Source organism: Chaetodon auriga, chromosome 18 (genome assembly GCF_051107435.1).
Source record: "Chaetodon auriga isolate fChaAug3 chromosome 18, fChaAug3.hap1, whole genome shotgun sequence".
NCBI classification, from domain to species: domain Eukaryota; kingdom Metazoa; phylum Chordata; class Actinopteri; order Chaetodontiformes; family Chaetodontidae; genus Chaetodon; species Chaetodon auriga.
In genome coordinates this window covers 16,048,093-16,063,148 of record NC_135091.1, presented here as the reverse complement: position 1 = coordinate 16,063,148, position 15,056 = coordinate 16,048,093, and the positions used below count along the sequence as shown (strand labels likewise).

The 15,056-nt window shown below is 41.1% G+C and overlaps 2 protein-coding genes across 2 annotated transcripts; both read left to right on the top strand.

Annotated features, from left to right (window-relative positions):
* The first annotated feature begins 1,750 nt into the window (after positions 1-1,750).
* Positions 1,751-6,839, top strand: LOC143336084 (cholesterol 24-hydroxylase-like). The gene is made up of 15 exons (XM_076755965.1): positions 1,751-2,001; positions 2,150-2,227; positions 2,590-2,671; positions 2,921-2,994; positions 3,194-3,280; positions 3,427-3,565; positions 3,711-3,821; positions 3,907-4,069; positions 4,461-4,526; positions 4,737-4,809; positions 4,895-4,979; positions 5,215-5,325; positions 5,507-5,595; positions 5,710-5,776; positions 5,861-6,839. Exons 1-15 carry the CDS (start codon positions 1,853-1,855, stop codon positions 6,008-6,010), a joined length of 1,524 nt encoding a protein of 507 aa, XP_076612080.1. The 5' UTR covers positions 1,751-1,852; the 3' UTR covers positions 6,011-6,839.
* Positions 6,840-9,876: 3,037 nt separating this feature from the next.
* LOC143336086 (cholesterol 24-hydroxylase-like) lies at positions 9,877-15,045 on the top strand. Its single transcript, XM_076755969.1, has 15 exons — positions 9,877-10,201; positions 10,350-10,427; positions 10,794-10,875; positions 11,125-11,198; positions 11,398-11,484; positions 11,628-11,766; positions 11,912-12,022; positions 12,108-12,270; positions 12,641-12,706; positions 12,916-12,988; positions 13,074-13,158; positions 13,315-13,425; positions 13,639-13,727; positions 13,842-13,908; positions 13,993-15,045. Exons 1-15 carry the CDS (start codon positions 10,053-10,055, stop codon positions 14,140-14,142), a joined length of 1,524 nt encoding a protein of 507 aa, XP_076612084.1. The 5' UTR covers positions 9,877-10,052; the 3' UTR covers positions 14,143-15,045.
* Positions 15,046-15,056: the final 11 nt, after the last annotated feature.

Genomic DNA, 15,056 nt, shown 5'->3' with positions numbered 1-15,056 from the left:
CCAGAATATTTTGTGCATGTAAATATAGTTGGTGTCATCCATCTCCATTGTGGCATCTCGGTTGATCTATTCCTCCCATCATGTTGTCTGAGGCTCTACTCTTTCCACAGGATTAAATGACATTGACATGAAAAATTCAAAGGTCGGGGTAATGGAAATCCATAGGCTTAGGCAATCCAAGTACTCCTCTTAGATACTCCAATTCCTGTAGGTCATGATGTCTATCCTCGACTTGCTGCTCTCACTGACCCAAGAGAGAAGAGAAAAAAAAAAGCCTGGTTATGCATTCAAAATAGAGCATTAGGTCAAATGTGGGACACAATTAACAGAGGATGTACATGTCCACATAAATGTTCATGTGCACTACCAAGGAGCTACTTAGAAATCCACCTATCCATCCGTGTGGTGAGTATCCACTGTGGAATGAAGGATAAGGAACTTGGTAGGTCTACAATGGTCCTTCAGTGATTCCTAAGTTGACTACAGATGAGTGGTGCGTGGAGGGAAGCCAGACACATGTTGACCACATTGCTGCCACAGAATAACAGATAAAAAACCGCAGATGTGTAGACAGAGGAGAAAGCAGAGAGAGGGAAAACAGAGAGAGGAGAAAGGAACATAAAAGAGAGGGAAGGGTTCAAAACTCTGTGGTGAAAAGATGTTATCTAAAATGGTGAATGGAGCAAGAGATTGATTAGATTAGATTAGATTAGATTAGATTCAACTTTATTGTCATTGTGAGAGTGCAACACAGAGACGAGCAATTGTCTTGTAAACTACGGGTCCTCGCTGGGGCCTGGACATGTGTGAGTTTCTAACTTGGGCAGAGTCATGTTCCTGTTTGTAGGCTAGATTAGATTAGATTCTACTTTGTCATCGACAGAGTGCAACACAGAGACAACGAAATGCAGTTTAGCATCTAACCAGAAGTGCAAATAGTCATAAAATCCAAAAATATGAATACATACAAATAGTGCAATTGGCATGAGGTATGAACGGTATGAGGTATGTGCAGGTAGTGCAAGTAATTTCTATGAAACCATAAAACATGTGTAACACAGTATGTGAACAAGTGACATGTGCAACAGGTAGTAAGTGATGCTGGGGGACAGGAACGGGAGTGGGAACAGAGGCTCCTGAACCTTTTACCAAATGGTAGGGGGGCAAGCAGTCCATGGTTGGGGTGGGACCTGTCGCTACTGATGCTGTGTGCCCTTCTGAAACACCACTTGCGCTGGAGGTCCTCGATGGCAGTTAGCTGGGCACCGGTAATGTACTGGGCGGTTTTCACCACCCGTTGCAGGGTGTCCGCTCAGAGGCTGTGCAGCTACCATACCATGCTGAGATGCACTTTGTCAGGATGCTCTCAATGGTGCAGCGGTAGAAGTTAACTAGGATTTGACGAGCCAAGTTAACTTTCTTCTGTCTCCTCAGGAAGTAGAGGCGCTGTTGACTTTTCTTTATCAAGGTGGAGGAGTTGGAGGTCCAGGAGAGCTCCTCGGCGATGTGGATGCCCAGGAACTTGAAGCTTTAGAAGCTTTAGAAACTAATTTAATCTAGCCTACAAACAGGCCCATGACTCCCTGCCCCGTAAAGTTAAAAACTCTCAGACTGTCATGCTCCTGCGAGTATCGAATTCGCTACCTTTATTTTATAAGACCGTTGCTCTAACCACTGACTTACGTAACCTGTAACCCTCCGCCTTGACATATAAGTTCCTATAGCTGCGTCAACATTACGGATATGAAAACACTGACGTAGTAACTGTACGTCTCTTGGCTGACTGACCTTTTCACTTCACAGACGAGCTGACCAGCGACACAACAACACGGACTTCACTTGACTTACCGAAATGGCCGTTTTTCCTATGATTTTGAGCTGGGCTGCTCAAACGCTCATGTTTCTGCTTTTTCTGCTTTTATTCGCGTTTCTTGGTTACTGCCTGTATATTCACCACATTCACACGAAATATGACCACATACCTGGACCACCGAGGGACGGGTAAGTTAACTGGGTTAAGTGCGTCGCTGTTTAGTTAATGCTAACGCTAACATTACTTTCGTCTCCTAGCTAACGTCGGCGAAGACAATTTTGTTTTTCAGTCACAGTGAGTTACTGACATTATCTCTTCCTTTTTCTTCTTCCACAGTTTTTTCTTCGGGCATTCATCAGCGCTTTGGAAGGTAATGAAAAATGACGGATTACTACACGACAAGTTTGTGGAATGGTAAGCAAAAGTCTAAATGTTCAGCTAACGCCATAGAAACGCTGTTAGTCCATGTAACTGCTGCCACCAGTATACCAGTAGTTTAGTCCTCATAGGCTGCTGAAGGCTGTAACTAGCCGTTTATGATACTGTATGTAGGTCAGTTAACTGGTTTCAATTGTCTCTTCCTCTTTTGTGCAGCTTCCGTGTGTTTAAGTTATTTTTTTCTGTGACTTTTCAGCTTCACATATGTGTGTGTGTATATAGAGAAATACATCTTCAGTGGTTGTGATTTGTGCACCTTCACTTTGGGTCCAGGTCTTCATGTGTAACTATGGATGTGTATTTGCAATGCAACCCGATGATTAAGATGTAATTTACAGGTCAGAGAGATATGGGCCTGTTTGCAGGATAAATAGTCTGCATTATGTTTTCCTGACCGTGACCTGTCCAGAGGCAACCAAGGTAAACACCACAACAAAAGTGTTTGTGAAACCAGTAGTTGTATAAACATTGCGTAATAAACGGTGTAAAAGGGAACAAGTAGGCAGATAGACCTGCTTTTCATGGAAATCTTTCCAAAATAAAAATGGCCCTACAGTGCCAGCTGCTGTCCTGTTTGATGAAAATCTATATGAACGCTTAAGTCCAGTAACATTTGCACTGAAAACTCCTGGTCTTTCAATGCTCCCTCTTTTGATGTCTCTGTTTCAGGAAATTCTGATGTCCCCAAAGTACCCAAAAAATAAATTAACCTACACGAGACTCTTCAGCTTGTTTGGTCAAAGGTATTTTATCTGACTGTCAGATTATTCAAACTATTCATGCTGTGTACATCCCAGTGATACAGATACTGTCTCATTGCCATTCATTGTTGACAAATTGAACTAGGAACAGTTTAGCAATGATAAGTAGTTGTAGTTTTGTGATGTCAAGTCATTTGCAGCCTTATTTTGCTGTTTGGAAAGTTCCATTTCTGTCTTAAAGGTTCCTAGGAAATGGCCTGGTAACTGCCCAGGATCATGAACAGTGGTATAAACAGCGCCGGATCATGGACCCTGCATTCAGCAGCTTGTGAGTTAATCATCAGAGAGAGTATCCTTTGCTCTGTTTTTTTTTTTTTTTTTTGACAATGTTGTCCAATTAGAGAATTTCTCCTTAGCTTTGCAGGTATGTACTGACCGTGCTAGTCCACTGTCTAAAACTACTATTATTTGCAGGTATCTGAGAGGTCTTATGGGCACCTTCAATGAGAGGGCAGAGAAACTAATGATTAAACTTTCGGATTTCGCCGAAACCAAAACAGAGGCCAACATGCTCCACCTAGTCAACTGTGTTGCCATGGATGTTATTGCGAAGGTACTATGTCATAGTCTGTTTTGCAGCTTCCTCTGCAGTAGCCTTGATCAAACAAGTTTTCCGTGAATGTGATGAAACCATCATCTTATCACAGCCATTAATTTAATCAAATTGTAACTATGTTTGTTTTCCTGTTACATCTCAGGTTGCTTTTGGTGTGGATTTAGACCTGCTGAATAAGAGTTCACCTTTCCCTAAAGCCATTGAGACATGTCTCAAAGGCATGCTGCAACATACCAGAGACACATTTTTTCAGGTATGACATCACTGCAACTTGGTCTGGAGTTTGTATGATGAAAACATTGCAAACCATGTGAGATCCTAAAACCTTACATTTCCAGTTCAATCCAAAGAACTGGCCTTTCATTAATGAAGTGAAGGAAGCTTGCCGCCTGCTGCGCACCACCGGAGCAAAGTGGATCAATGAGAGAAAGACTGCCATGCGAAACGGCGATGATGTCCCCAAGGACATCCTCACACAGATCATCAAAAGCGCTGGCAAAGGTTATGGTTCCTAAAGTTCATATTAGATTAGATTAGATTAGATTAGATTTGAGGAACATTTTAAAATCCCTGTGCTGTAAATAGGGCCACGGCAGTTGCAAACAATATTTTCAAGGGTCTAGATGAGAATTAAATATTTATTTTAAACTGTGCAGAATACTATCACAAATAATACAAGAAGCACAAATCAAATACAGTTGTCATCTCAACAGGTGTGTCATTGACATTTCCACATAAATAGATTGTGGTGCAAGGTTCACAGTCAGATAATGGTCCAGTAGATATGTATGTAACCAGGTCAGATAGGTGTAGAACATGAATTCAACTTTTAGCAATGTGATTAAATGACTACAATATTGGTTTGCTCAATAATATTTTCTTATTATTCCAGAGGAAAGCATGACTCAAGAAGATGAAGAGTTCATGTTGGACAATTTTGTGACATTTTTCATTGCGGGTGAGTCTGGGTTGTTTGTGCTTTGTTGTGTGTACTGGTCTACATAAAAAAGTCCTGTGTTGTTTTTAGGTGAACTGTTCTTTTAAACCCATTTTTTTGCTTTGGAGATAACGAACATGATCCCTTTAATGTGTGTTGAGTGTTATTGATCCACATTTGTTTCATTTGAAGACGATGTTCTGATTCACTTGGTCATCTGTACCATTTTAGGGCAGGAAACAACAGCCAATCAGCTTGCTTTTTGCATCATGGAACTCGCAAGACATCCTGATATACTGGAGAAGTGAGAACTAATAATACAGTGCAAAGCAGTTTCATAGTGTAGTGGCTGAGCAATGAGTTTCTCCAGTTGTGTTTCTGTTTCCCAGAGTGAAGAAAGAGGTGGATGAAGTCATTGGGATGAAACAGGACATCAGTTACGACGATCTGGGAGAACTGACTTACCTCTCACAGGTATGCATCTTGAAGAAAATGAAGCACGTTGTGAATCCATGGTGCAACTTACTCACATTTTCGTTCACTCATTCATTAAATCTCAAGTTAGCGTGCACAGTAAGTGTTGTTGTTTGAAATATGAGGAATGGCTCCATCTACAGGTGAAACGCTCAGCTGATCATTCACTTACCTCCTGTTTGGAATTCTGCTGAAGTGTGTTTCATCTACTCTTTATTTTTCAACACTACACTAGGTGCTCAAAGAGACTCTGAGGATTTACCCCACAGCTCCAGGCACATCTCGTGATGTTCTGGAAGACATTGTCATTGCTGGCATCCACATACCCGGAGGAGTCACATGTATGGTGAGTCATTCACTTTTGTTTTTACCCATAAAAAGGAAGTGTGTGTCAGAATCCCAAAATGTTTTTAGTTTGTTTGTGCTTTCCATACATGAAGGACAGTGGCCGCTATGTTTTTTGAATACTGACAAAGCGTAAACAATTCCCTGCCATCAGATGTTCAATAAACTGTTCTGAATTTCAGTTTAGCTCCTATGTGGCTGGTAGACTGGAGAAATTCTTCAAGGACCCGCTGACATTTGATCCAGACAGATTTCACCCAGATGCTCCCAAGTAAGCAGCATACAGTTTAAACATAAGGACTTGTTTTAGCATCATGAATGATCGTACCAGATGAAAAAGGGAAAGTGGTGTGTACCGAATGCTTTCTCTTGTCTGCTTTACAAGGCCTTATTATAGCTACTACCCCTTTGCCCTCGGTCCACGCTCATGCCTGGGACAGAACTTTGCTCAGGTGGGTGGTGCCAATCAAAAAGAATGAATGCAAACACACACCAAACATAACAGCATATGGTGTTAACTCAGTGGGTGCTTCCAGATGGAGGCTAAGGTGGTGATGGCCAAGCTGCTCCAGAGGTTTGACTTCACCCTTCTGCCGGGACAGACCTTTGACATCCTGGACACTCTCACACTCAGGCCGAAGAGCGGAGTGGTGTGCTCCGTCAGACACAGGAGTCACAGTAAATGAATGGTCAAATTCTGCCCTCAGATCCTGCCTCAGTTAAAAGCCTCTAATGCTGCCAAGTCGTTCTATTTCAAAGCCTTTGTAAATGATATGAGCGATGTTTGTTTGAATGATATGCACAGTATATTCAAATAGAGTTATGAGGATTTTTATGTCCTAACAGTAATGAGGGTATGGGAAACCTGTGTGGGTGACACAAACCATTGGCACTTAAATCTTGCTGGAACCAGCGGTGGAATGTAACCGAGTACATGTACTCAATTACTGTACTTGAGCACAAATTTGAGGTATTTGTACTTTACATGAATATTTGCAGGTTATGCAGCTTTGCACTTCTACTCCACTACATCTCAGAGGGAAATACTGTACTTTTTACTCCACTGCATTTGTCTGATATCTTGAGTTAATAGCTACTTTTCAGATTACAATCATTCATACCCTTCCATGTATCTCCAACTTTACTGAGAAACTGAAGGGTTAAGCGTTCCTTTATGGGTTGAGAAATTTGTCCTACTTTTTAAGATAAACTCTTGAAAAATTCTCTTGGATTAGCGGGGGAATGCATTGTCACAGAGAGGAAAAAAATGGCTGTTTTTCTGAGATCATGAACAATTGACTTTTTAGAGATATGCTACAAACATATGATGATCTTAGAGAATATGATGCATTGCTGTAGCTCAAACTACCAAACAGTATGCAAGTAAATTCAAATGATTAGTACTTTTACTTTAGAAGAAATGATCTGAATACTTCTTCCAACACTGCTTGGAACCAACGCTTTAGCTCTTCCATACTGCCCTGGGCGTCTGCACTTATCTTGTACCTTCAACGGCAATACAAAAAAAATGCTGAATTTACAAATGAAAATTAAAAGCATTGAAGAAAATGATTACACATTATTGTACTAATGCTGAAATAAGTTGTGTTGGATTGTTTTGTACTTTAATAAACTCTTGATTAGTTTAATGTCAGATAATCTGATTTTATTTCATGCTCAGTTTACTGTGCAGTGATTTTTTTTGCCTGTTGCATTTTGGGCCATAGCCCACATTGTACCACAGGGCGGCGCTGTGGCCTTTTAGAGAAATCTGAAAAGCACCTGTTAAACTACAATTACCAGAGAACCAACAGTCTCAAAAGTTGTTGCTCATCTAAGCTTCATTTCAGGAGTTTGTTGTCACATTTTCTGACACTTAAGAAAAAGTTAAGTGGTGAATCACATTGTAGTCAGAGGCTATACGATTACATAATTAGTAATAGGGTCAATAGCTTATATGACACAGCTAACAGCTTTTTTGTTGTTTGAAAATGAAAGCAACTAGCTTTTACCAATAAAGTCAGAAGCAAAAGTTTAAGAATATTAAAATAAAAGTTTGAAAGGCCTTAAATGTACGCATGCTTATTAATATAATAATAACATATGATATTATTATGAGATATGTGTAAAAACAGGCATTGTGAGCGCTGATCTCGCGGTCTGTTGTTTTTTCTCACTTGTTTGATGTGTTGTTGTCGGCCCTGAACGCGTCTTACTGTCCCTTTAAGAGGGCCGAGCCTGAGCCTTGTGAGGCTGCAGCGCACTTTTTCATCTACCTGCTGCCCACTCCTCTCCTACGTCTTGATTGGCCGTCTTGGCCGAAATCCTCTTGAATGATTTCAAACCTGAGAACTTGGACAGGTAAGGGGAGGAGGGGGTCTGAATTCCAAGCTTGCTGCCTGAGAAGGTTTGGAGTCGTCCGTCCACCGACGCTGCAGCTCGGTAAAGAGGCTTGTCCGAGGAGCGCTGTTGACGGAGAGCACGGCCGGTTAACACACGAAAAAAAAAAAATAAATAAAAAATCAATAGGCCTTATTCGAACTGTAGCATTTTCCTGTAAAGACATGTGGGATATGTTGATATTATTCAGATTTTAGGAGCATTCTTTGAACATGCATATGGCACATTGAGAATATGTGTATTAGTTGGGGTTTTTATGACAGACGCTCAGTAATGCAACACACGACCTCTTGCAGTCACCTTTAGATGCACTAAAGAAAAGCCACAATTCTGGTCAGAAGGAGAAATGTGCCTAATTATTATAAAAGACTTGAGTGTCAACAGGCTTTTGGATATGTGCAACTCCGACCTTTTCAAGGAGGGGGCTGAAAGCGGAAGGCTGTGGTCCTTCAGTGGGGTATCTGAAACAACAAAAACCAGAATATTTTGTGCATGTAAATGTAGTTGGTGTCCTCCATCTCCATTGTGGCACCTCGGTTGATCTATTCCTCCCATCATGTTGTCTGAGGCTATACTCTTTCCACAGGATTAAATGACATTGACATGAAAAGTTCAAAGGTCGGGGTAATGGAAATCCATAGGCTTAGGCAATCCAAGTACTCCTCTTAGATACTCCAATTCCTGTAGGTCATGATGTCTATCCTCGACTTGCTGCTCTCACTGACCCAAGAGAGAAAAGAAAAAAAAAAGCCTGGTTATGCATTCAAAATAGAGCATTAGGTCAAATGTGGGACACAATTAACAGAGGATGTACATGTCCACGTAAATGTTCATGTGCACTACCAAGGAGATACTTAGAAATCCATCTATCCATCCGTGTGGTGAGTATCCACTGTGGAATGAAGGATAAGGAACTTGGTAGGTCTACAATGGTCCTTCAGTGATTCCTAAGTTGACTACAGATGAGTGGTGCGTGGAGGGAAGCCAGACACATGTTGACCACATTGCTGCCGCAGAATAACAGATAAAAAACCGCAGATGTGTAGACAGAGGAGAAAGCAGAGAGAGGGAAAACAGAGAGAGGAGAAAGGAACATAAAAGAGAGGGAAGGGTTCAAAACTCTGTGGTGAAAAGATGTTATCTAAAATGGTGAATGGAGCAAGAGATTGATTAGATTAGATTAGATTAGATTCAACTTTATTGTCATTGTGAGAGTGCAACACAGAGATGAGCAATTGGGGTCCTCCAAAAGGGTCCTCGCTGGGGCCTGGACATGTGTGAGTTTTTAACTTTAATTTACGGGGCAGAGTCATGTTCCTGTTTGTAGGCTAGATTAGATTAGATTCTACTTTGTCATCGACAGAGTGCAACACAGAGACAACGAAATGCAGTTTAGCATGTAACCAGAAGTGCAAATAGTCATAAAATCCAAAAATATGAATACATACAAGTAGTGCAATTGGCATGAGGTATGAACGGTATGAGGTATGTGCAGGTAGTGCAAGTAATTTCTATGAAACCATAAAACATGTGCAACACAGTATGTGAACAAGTGACATGTGCAACAGGTAGTAAGTGATGCTGGGGGACAGGAACGGGAGTGGGAACAGAGGCTCCTGAACCTCTTACCAAATGGTAGGGGGGCAAGCAGTCCATGGTTGGGGTGGGACCTGTCTCTACTGATGCTGTGTGCCCTTCTGAAACACCACTTGCGCTGGAGGTCCTCGATGGCAGTTAGCTGGGCACCGGTAATGTACTGGGCGGTTTTCACCACCCGTTGCAGGGTGTCCGCTCAGAGGCTGTGCAGCTACCATACCATGCTGAGATGCACTTTGTCAGGATGCTCTCAATGGTGCAGCGGTAGAAGTTAACTAGGATTTGACGAGCCAAGTTAACTTTCTTCTGTCTCCTCAGGAAGTAGAGGCGCTGTTGACCTTTCTTTATCAAGGTGGAGCAGTTGAGGGTCCAGGAGAGGTCCTCGGCGATGTGGATGCCCAGGAACTTGAAGCTTTAGAAACTAATTTAATCTAGCCTACAAACAGGCCCATGACTCCCTGCCCCGTAAAGTAAAGTTAAAAACTCTCAGACTGTCATGCTCCTGCGAGTATCGAATTCGTTACCTTTATTTTATAAGACCGTTGCTCTAACCACTGACTTACGTAACCTGTAACCCTCCGTCTTGACATATAAGTTCCTATAGCTGCGTCAACATTACGGATATGAAAACACTGACGTAGTAACTGTACGTCTCTTGGCTGACTGACCTTTTCACTTCACAGACGAGCTGACCAGCGACACAACAACACGGACTTCACTTGACTTACAGAAATGGCCGTTTTTCCTATGATTTTGAGCTGGGCTGCTCAAACGCTCATGTTTCTGCTTTTTCTGCTTTTATTCGCGTTTCTTGGTTACTGCCTGTATATTCACCACATTCACACGAAATATGACCACATACCTGGACCACCGAGGGACGGGTGAGTTAACTGGGTTAAGTGCGTCGCTGTTTAGTTAATGCTAACGCTAACATTACTTCCGTCTCCTAGCTAACGTCGGCGAAGACATTTTTGTTTTTCAGTCACAGTGAGTTACTGACATTATCTGTACCTTTTTCTTCTTCCACAGTTTTTTCTTCGGGCATTCATCATCGCTTTGGAAGGTAATGAAAAATGACGGATTACTACACGACAAGTTTCTGGAATGGTAAGCAAAAGTCTAAATGTTCAGCTAACGCCATAGAAACGCTGTTAGTCCATGTAAGTGCTGCCACCAGTATACCAGTAGTTTAGTCCTCATAGGTTGCTGAAGGCTTTAACTAGCCGTTTATGATACTGTATGTAGGTCAGTTATCTGGTTTCAATTGTCTCTTCCTCTTTTGTGCAGCTTTCGTGTGTTTAAGTTGTTTTTTTCTGTGACTTTTCAGCTTCACATATGTGTGTGTGTGTGTATATAGAGAAATACATCTTCAGTGGTTGTGATTTGTGCACCTTCACTTTGGGTCCAGGTCTTCATGTGTAACTATGGATGTGTATTTGCAATGCAACCCGATGATTAAGATGTAATTTACAGGTCAGAGAGATATGGGCCTGTTTGCAGGATAAATAGTCTGCATTATGTTTTCCTGACCGTGACCTGTCCAGAGGCAACCAAGGTAAACACCACAACAATAGTGTTTGTGAAACCAGTAGTTGTATAAACATTGCGTAATAAACGGTGTAAAAGGGAACAAGTACGCAGGTAGACCTGCTTTTCATGGAAATCTTTCCAAAATAGAAATGGCCCTACAGTGCCAGCTGCTGTCCTGTTTGATGAAAATCTATATGAACGCTTATGTCCAGTAACATTTGCACTGAAAACTCCTGGTCTTTCAATGCTCCCTCTTTTGATGTCTCTGTTTCAGGAAATTCTGATGTCCCCAAAGTACCCAAAAAATAAATTAGCCTACACGAGACTCTGCAGCTTGTTTGGTCAAAGGTATTTTATCTGACTGTCAGATTATTCAAACTATTCATGCTGTGTACATCCCAGTGATACAGATACTGTCTCATTGCCATTCATTGTTGACAAATTGAACTAGGAACAGTTTAGCAATGATAAGTAGTTGTAGTTTTGTGATGTCAAGTCATTTGCAGCCTTATTTTGCGGTTTGGAAAGTTCCATTTCTGTCTTAAAGGTTCCTTGGAAATGGCCTGGTAACTGCCCAGGACCATGAACAGTGGTATAAACAGCGCCGGATCATGGACCCTGCATTCAGCAGCTTGTGAGTTAATCATCAGAGAGAGTATCCTTTGCTCTGTTTTTTTTTTTTTTTGACAATGTTGTCCAATTAGAGAATTTCTCCTTAGCTTTGCAGGTATGTCCTGACCGTACTAGTCCACTGTCTAAAACTACTGTTATTTGCAGGTATTTGAGAGGTCTTATGGGCACCTTCAATGAGAGGGCAGAGAAACTAATGATTAAACTTTCGGATTTCGCCGAAACCAAAACAGAGGCCAACATGCTCCACCTAGTCAACTGTGTTACCATGGATGTTATTGCAAAGGTACTACGCCATAGTCTGTTTTGCAGCTTCCTCTGCAGTAGCCTTGATCAAACAAGTTTTCCGTGAATGTGATGAAACCACCATCTTATCACAGCCATTAATTTAATCAAATTGTAACTATGTTTGTTTATCTGTTACATCTCAGGTTGCTTTTGGTGTGGATTTAGACTTGCTGAATAAGAGTTCACCTTTCCCTAAAGCCATTGAGACATGTCTCAAAGGCATGCTGCAACATACCAGAGACACATTTTTTCAGGTACGACATCACTGCAACTTGGTCTGGAGTTTGTGTGATGAAAACATTGCAAACCATGTGAGATCCTAAAACCTTGCATTTCCAGGTCAATCCAAAGAACTGGCCTTTCATTAATGAAATGAAGGAAGCTTGCCGCCTGCTGCGCACCACCGGAGCAAAGTGGATCAATGAGAGAAAGACTGCCATGCGAAACGGCGATGATGTCCCCAAGGACATCCTCACACAGATCATCAAAAGCGCTGGCAAAGGTTATGGTTCCTAAAGTTCATATTAGATTAGATTAGATTAGATTAGAGGAACGTTTTAAAATCCCTGTGCTGTAAATAGGGCCACGGCAATTGCAAACAATACTTTCAAGGGTCTAGATGAGAATCAGATATTTATTGTATCACAAATAATACAAGAAGCACAAATCAAATACAGTTGTCATCTCAACAGGTGTGTCATTGACATTTCCACATAAATAGATTGTGCTGCAAGGTTCACAGTCAGATAATGGTCCAGTAGATATGTATGTAACCAGGTCAGATAGGTGTAGAACATGAATTCAACTTTTTTGCAATGTGATTAAATGACTACAATATTGGTTTGTTCAATAATGTTTTCTTATTTTTCCAGAGGAAAGCATGACTCAAGAAGATGAAGAGCTCATGTTGGACAATTTTGTGACATTTTTCATTGCGGGTGAGTCTGGGTTGTTTGTGCTTTGTTGTGTGTACTGGTCTACATAAAAAAGTCCTGTGTTGTTTTTAGGTGAACTGTTCTTTTAAACCCGTTTTTTGCTTTGGAGATAACGAACATGATGACTTTAAAGTGTGTTGAGTGTTGTTGATCCACATTTGTTTCATTTGAAGGCGATGTTCTGATTCACTTGGTCATCTGTACCATTTTAGGGCAGGAAACAACAGCCAATCAGCTTGCTTTTTGCATCATGGAACTCGCAAGACATCCTGATATACTGGAGAAGTGAGAACTAATAATACAGTGCAAAGCCGTTCCATAATATAGCTGTTGATCAATGAGTTTCTCCAGTTGTGTTTCTATTTCCCAGAGTGAAGAAAGAGGTGGATGAAGTCATTGGGATGAAACAGGACATCAGTTATGACGATCTGGGAGAACTGACTTACCTCTCACAGGTATGCATCTTGAAGAAAATGAAGCATGTTGTGAATCCATGGTGCAACTTACTCACATATTCGTTCACTCATTCATTAAATCTCAAGTTAGCTGCACAGTAAGTGTTGTTGTTTGAAACACTTACTTCTACTCTTTATTTTTCAACACTACACTAGGTGCTCAAAGAGACTCTGAGGATTTACCCCACAGCTCCAGGCACATCTCGTGATGTTCTGGAAGACATTGTCATTGCCGGCATCCACATACCCGGAGGAGTCATATGTTTGGTGAGTCTTTCACTTTTGTTTTTACCCATAAAAAAGGAAGTGTGTGTCAGAATCCCAAAATGTTTTCTAGTGTGTTTGTGCTTTCCATACATGAAGGACAGTGGCCGCTATCACTGACAAACACTCAATAAAACAGGAAGTGTTTTTCGAATACTGACAAAGCGTAAACAATCCCCTGCCATCAGATGTTCAATAAACTGTTCTGAATTTCAGTTTAGCTCCTATGTGGCTGGTAGACTGGAGAAATTCTTCAAGGACCCGCTGACATTTGATCCAGACAGATTTCACCCAGATGCTCCCAAGTAAGCAGCATACAGTTTAAACATAAGGACTTGTTTTAGCATCATGAATGATCGTACCAGATGAAAAAGGGAAAGTGGTGTGTACTGAACGCTTTCTCTTGTCTGCTTTACAAGGCCTTATTATAGCTACTACCCCTTTGCCCTCGGTCCACGCTCATGCCTGGGACAGAACTTTGCTCAGGTGGGTGGTGGCAATCAAAAAGAATGAATGCAAACACACACCAAACATAACAACATATGGTGTTAACTCAGTGGGTGCTTCCAGATGGAGGCTAAGGTGGTGATGGCCAAGCTGCTCCAGAGGTTTGACTTCACCCTTCTGCCGGGACAGACCTTTGACATCCTGGACACTCTCACACTCAGGCCGAAGAGCGGAGTGGTGTGCTCCGTCAGACACAGGAGTCACAGTAAATGAATGGTCAAATGCTGCCCTAAGATCCTGCCTCAGTTAAAAGCCTCTAATGCTGCCAAGTTGTTCTATTTCAAAGCCTTTGTAAATGATATGAGCGATGCTTGTTTGAATGATATGCACAGTATATTCAAATAGAGTTATGAGGATTTTGATTTCCTAACAGTAATGAGGGTATGGGAAACCTGTGTGGGTGACACAAATCATTAGCACTTAAATCTTGCTTGAATGAGTGGTGGAATGTAACCAGGTACTTTTACTCAATTACTGTACTTGAGCACAAATTTGAGGTATTTGTACTTTACATGAATATTTGCAGTTTATGCAACTTTGCACTTCTACTCTACTACATTTCAGAGGGAAATACTGTACTTTTTACTCCACTGCATTTGTCTGATATCTTGAGTTAATATCTACTTTTCAGATTACAATCATTCATACCCTTTTCATGAACAGTTGACTGTTTAGAGATATGCTACAAACATATGATGATCTTAGAGAATGATGCATTGCTGTAGATCAAACTACCAAACAGTATGCAAGTAAATTCAAATGAAGTCAACCTTAAACCCACACATGAATGCACCATAAGCATTAATCCTAAACATCATAATACTAAAACACTGACTGGACCCTTTGTTTTTGGTGTGGTATTAGTACTTTTACTTTAGAAGAAATGTTCTGAATACTTCTTCCAACACTGCTTGGAACCAACGCTTTAGCTCTTCCATACCACCCTACTTGTCTGCAATTGTCTTGTACCTTCAACGGCAATACAAAAAAAATGCTGAATTTACAAATGAAAGTAAAAACTCTGAAGAAAATGATTACACATTATTGTACTAATGCAGAAATAAGTTGTGGATTGTTTTGCACTTTAATAAACTCTTGATAAGTTTAATGTCAGATAATCTGATTTT

Bases quoted from the DNA above. Each gene is read 5' to 3' on its own strand.
- LOC143336084 (XM_076755965.1), top strand. From the start codon at position 1,853: ATGGCCGTTTTTCCTATGATTTTGAGCTGGGCTGCTCAAACGCTCATG. The intron at 2,228-2,589 runs GTAAGCAAAAGT...TGTAATTTACAG, and splicing joins CACGACAAGTTTGTGGAATG to GTCAGAGAGATATGGGCCTG. The intron at 3,822-3,906 runs GTATGACATCAC...TTACATTTCCAG, and splicing joins CCAGAGACACATTTTTTCAG to TTCAATCCAAAGAACTGGCC.
- LOC143336086 (XM_076755969.1), top strand. From the start codon at position 10,053: ATGGCCGTTTTTCCTATGATTTTGAGCTGGGCTGCTCAAACGCTCATG. The intron at 10,876-11,124 runs GTAAACACCACA...TCTCTGTTTCAG, and splicing joins CCTGTCCAGAGGCAACCAAG to GAAATTCTGATGTCCCCAAA. The intron at 11,199-11,397 runs GTATTTTATCTG...TCTGTCTTAAAG, and splicing joins TGCAGCTTGTTTGGTCAAAG to GTTCCTTGGAAATGGCCTGG.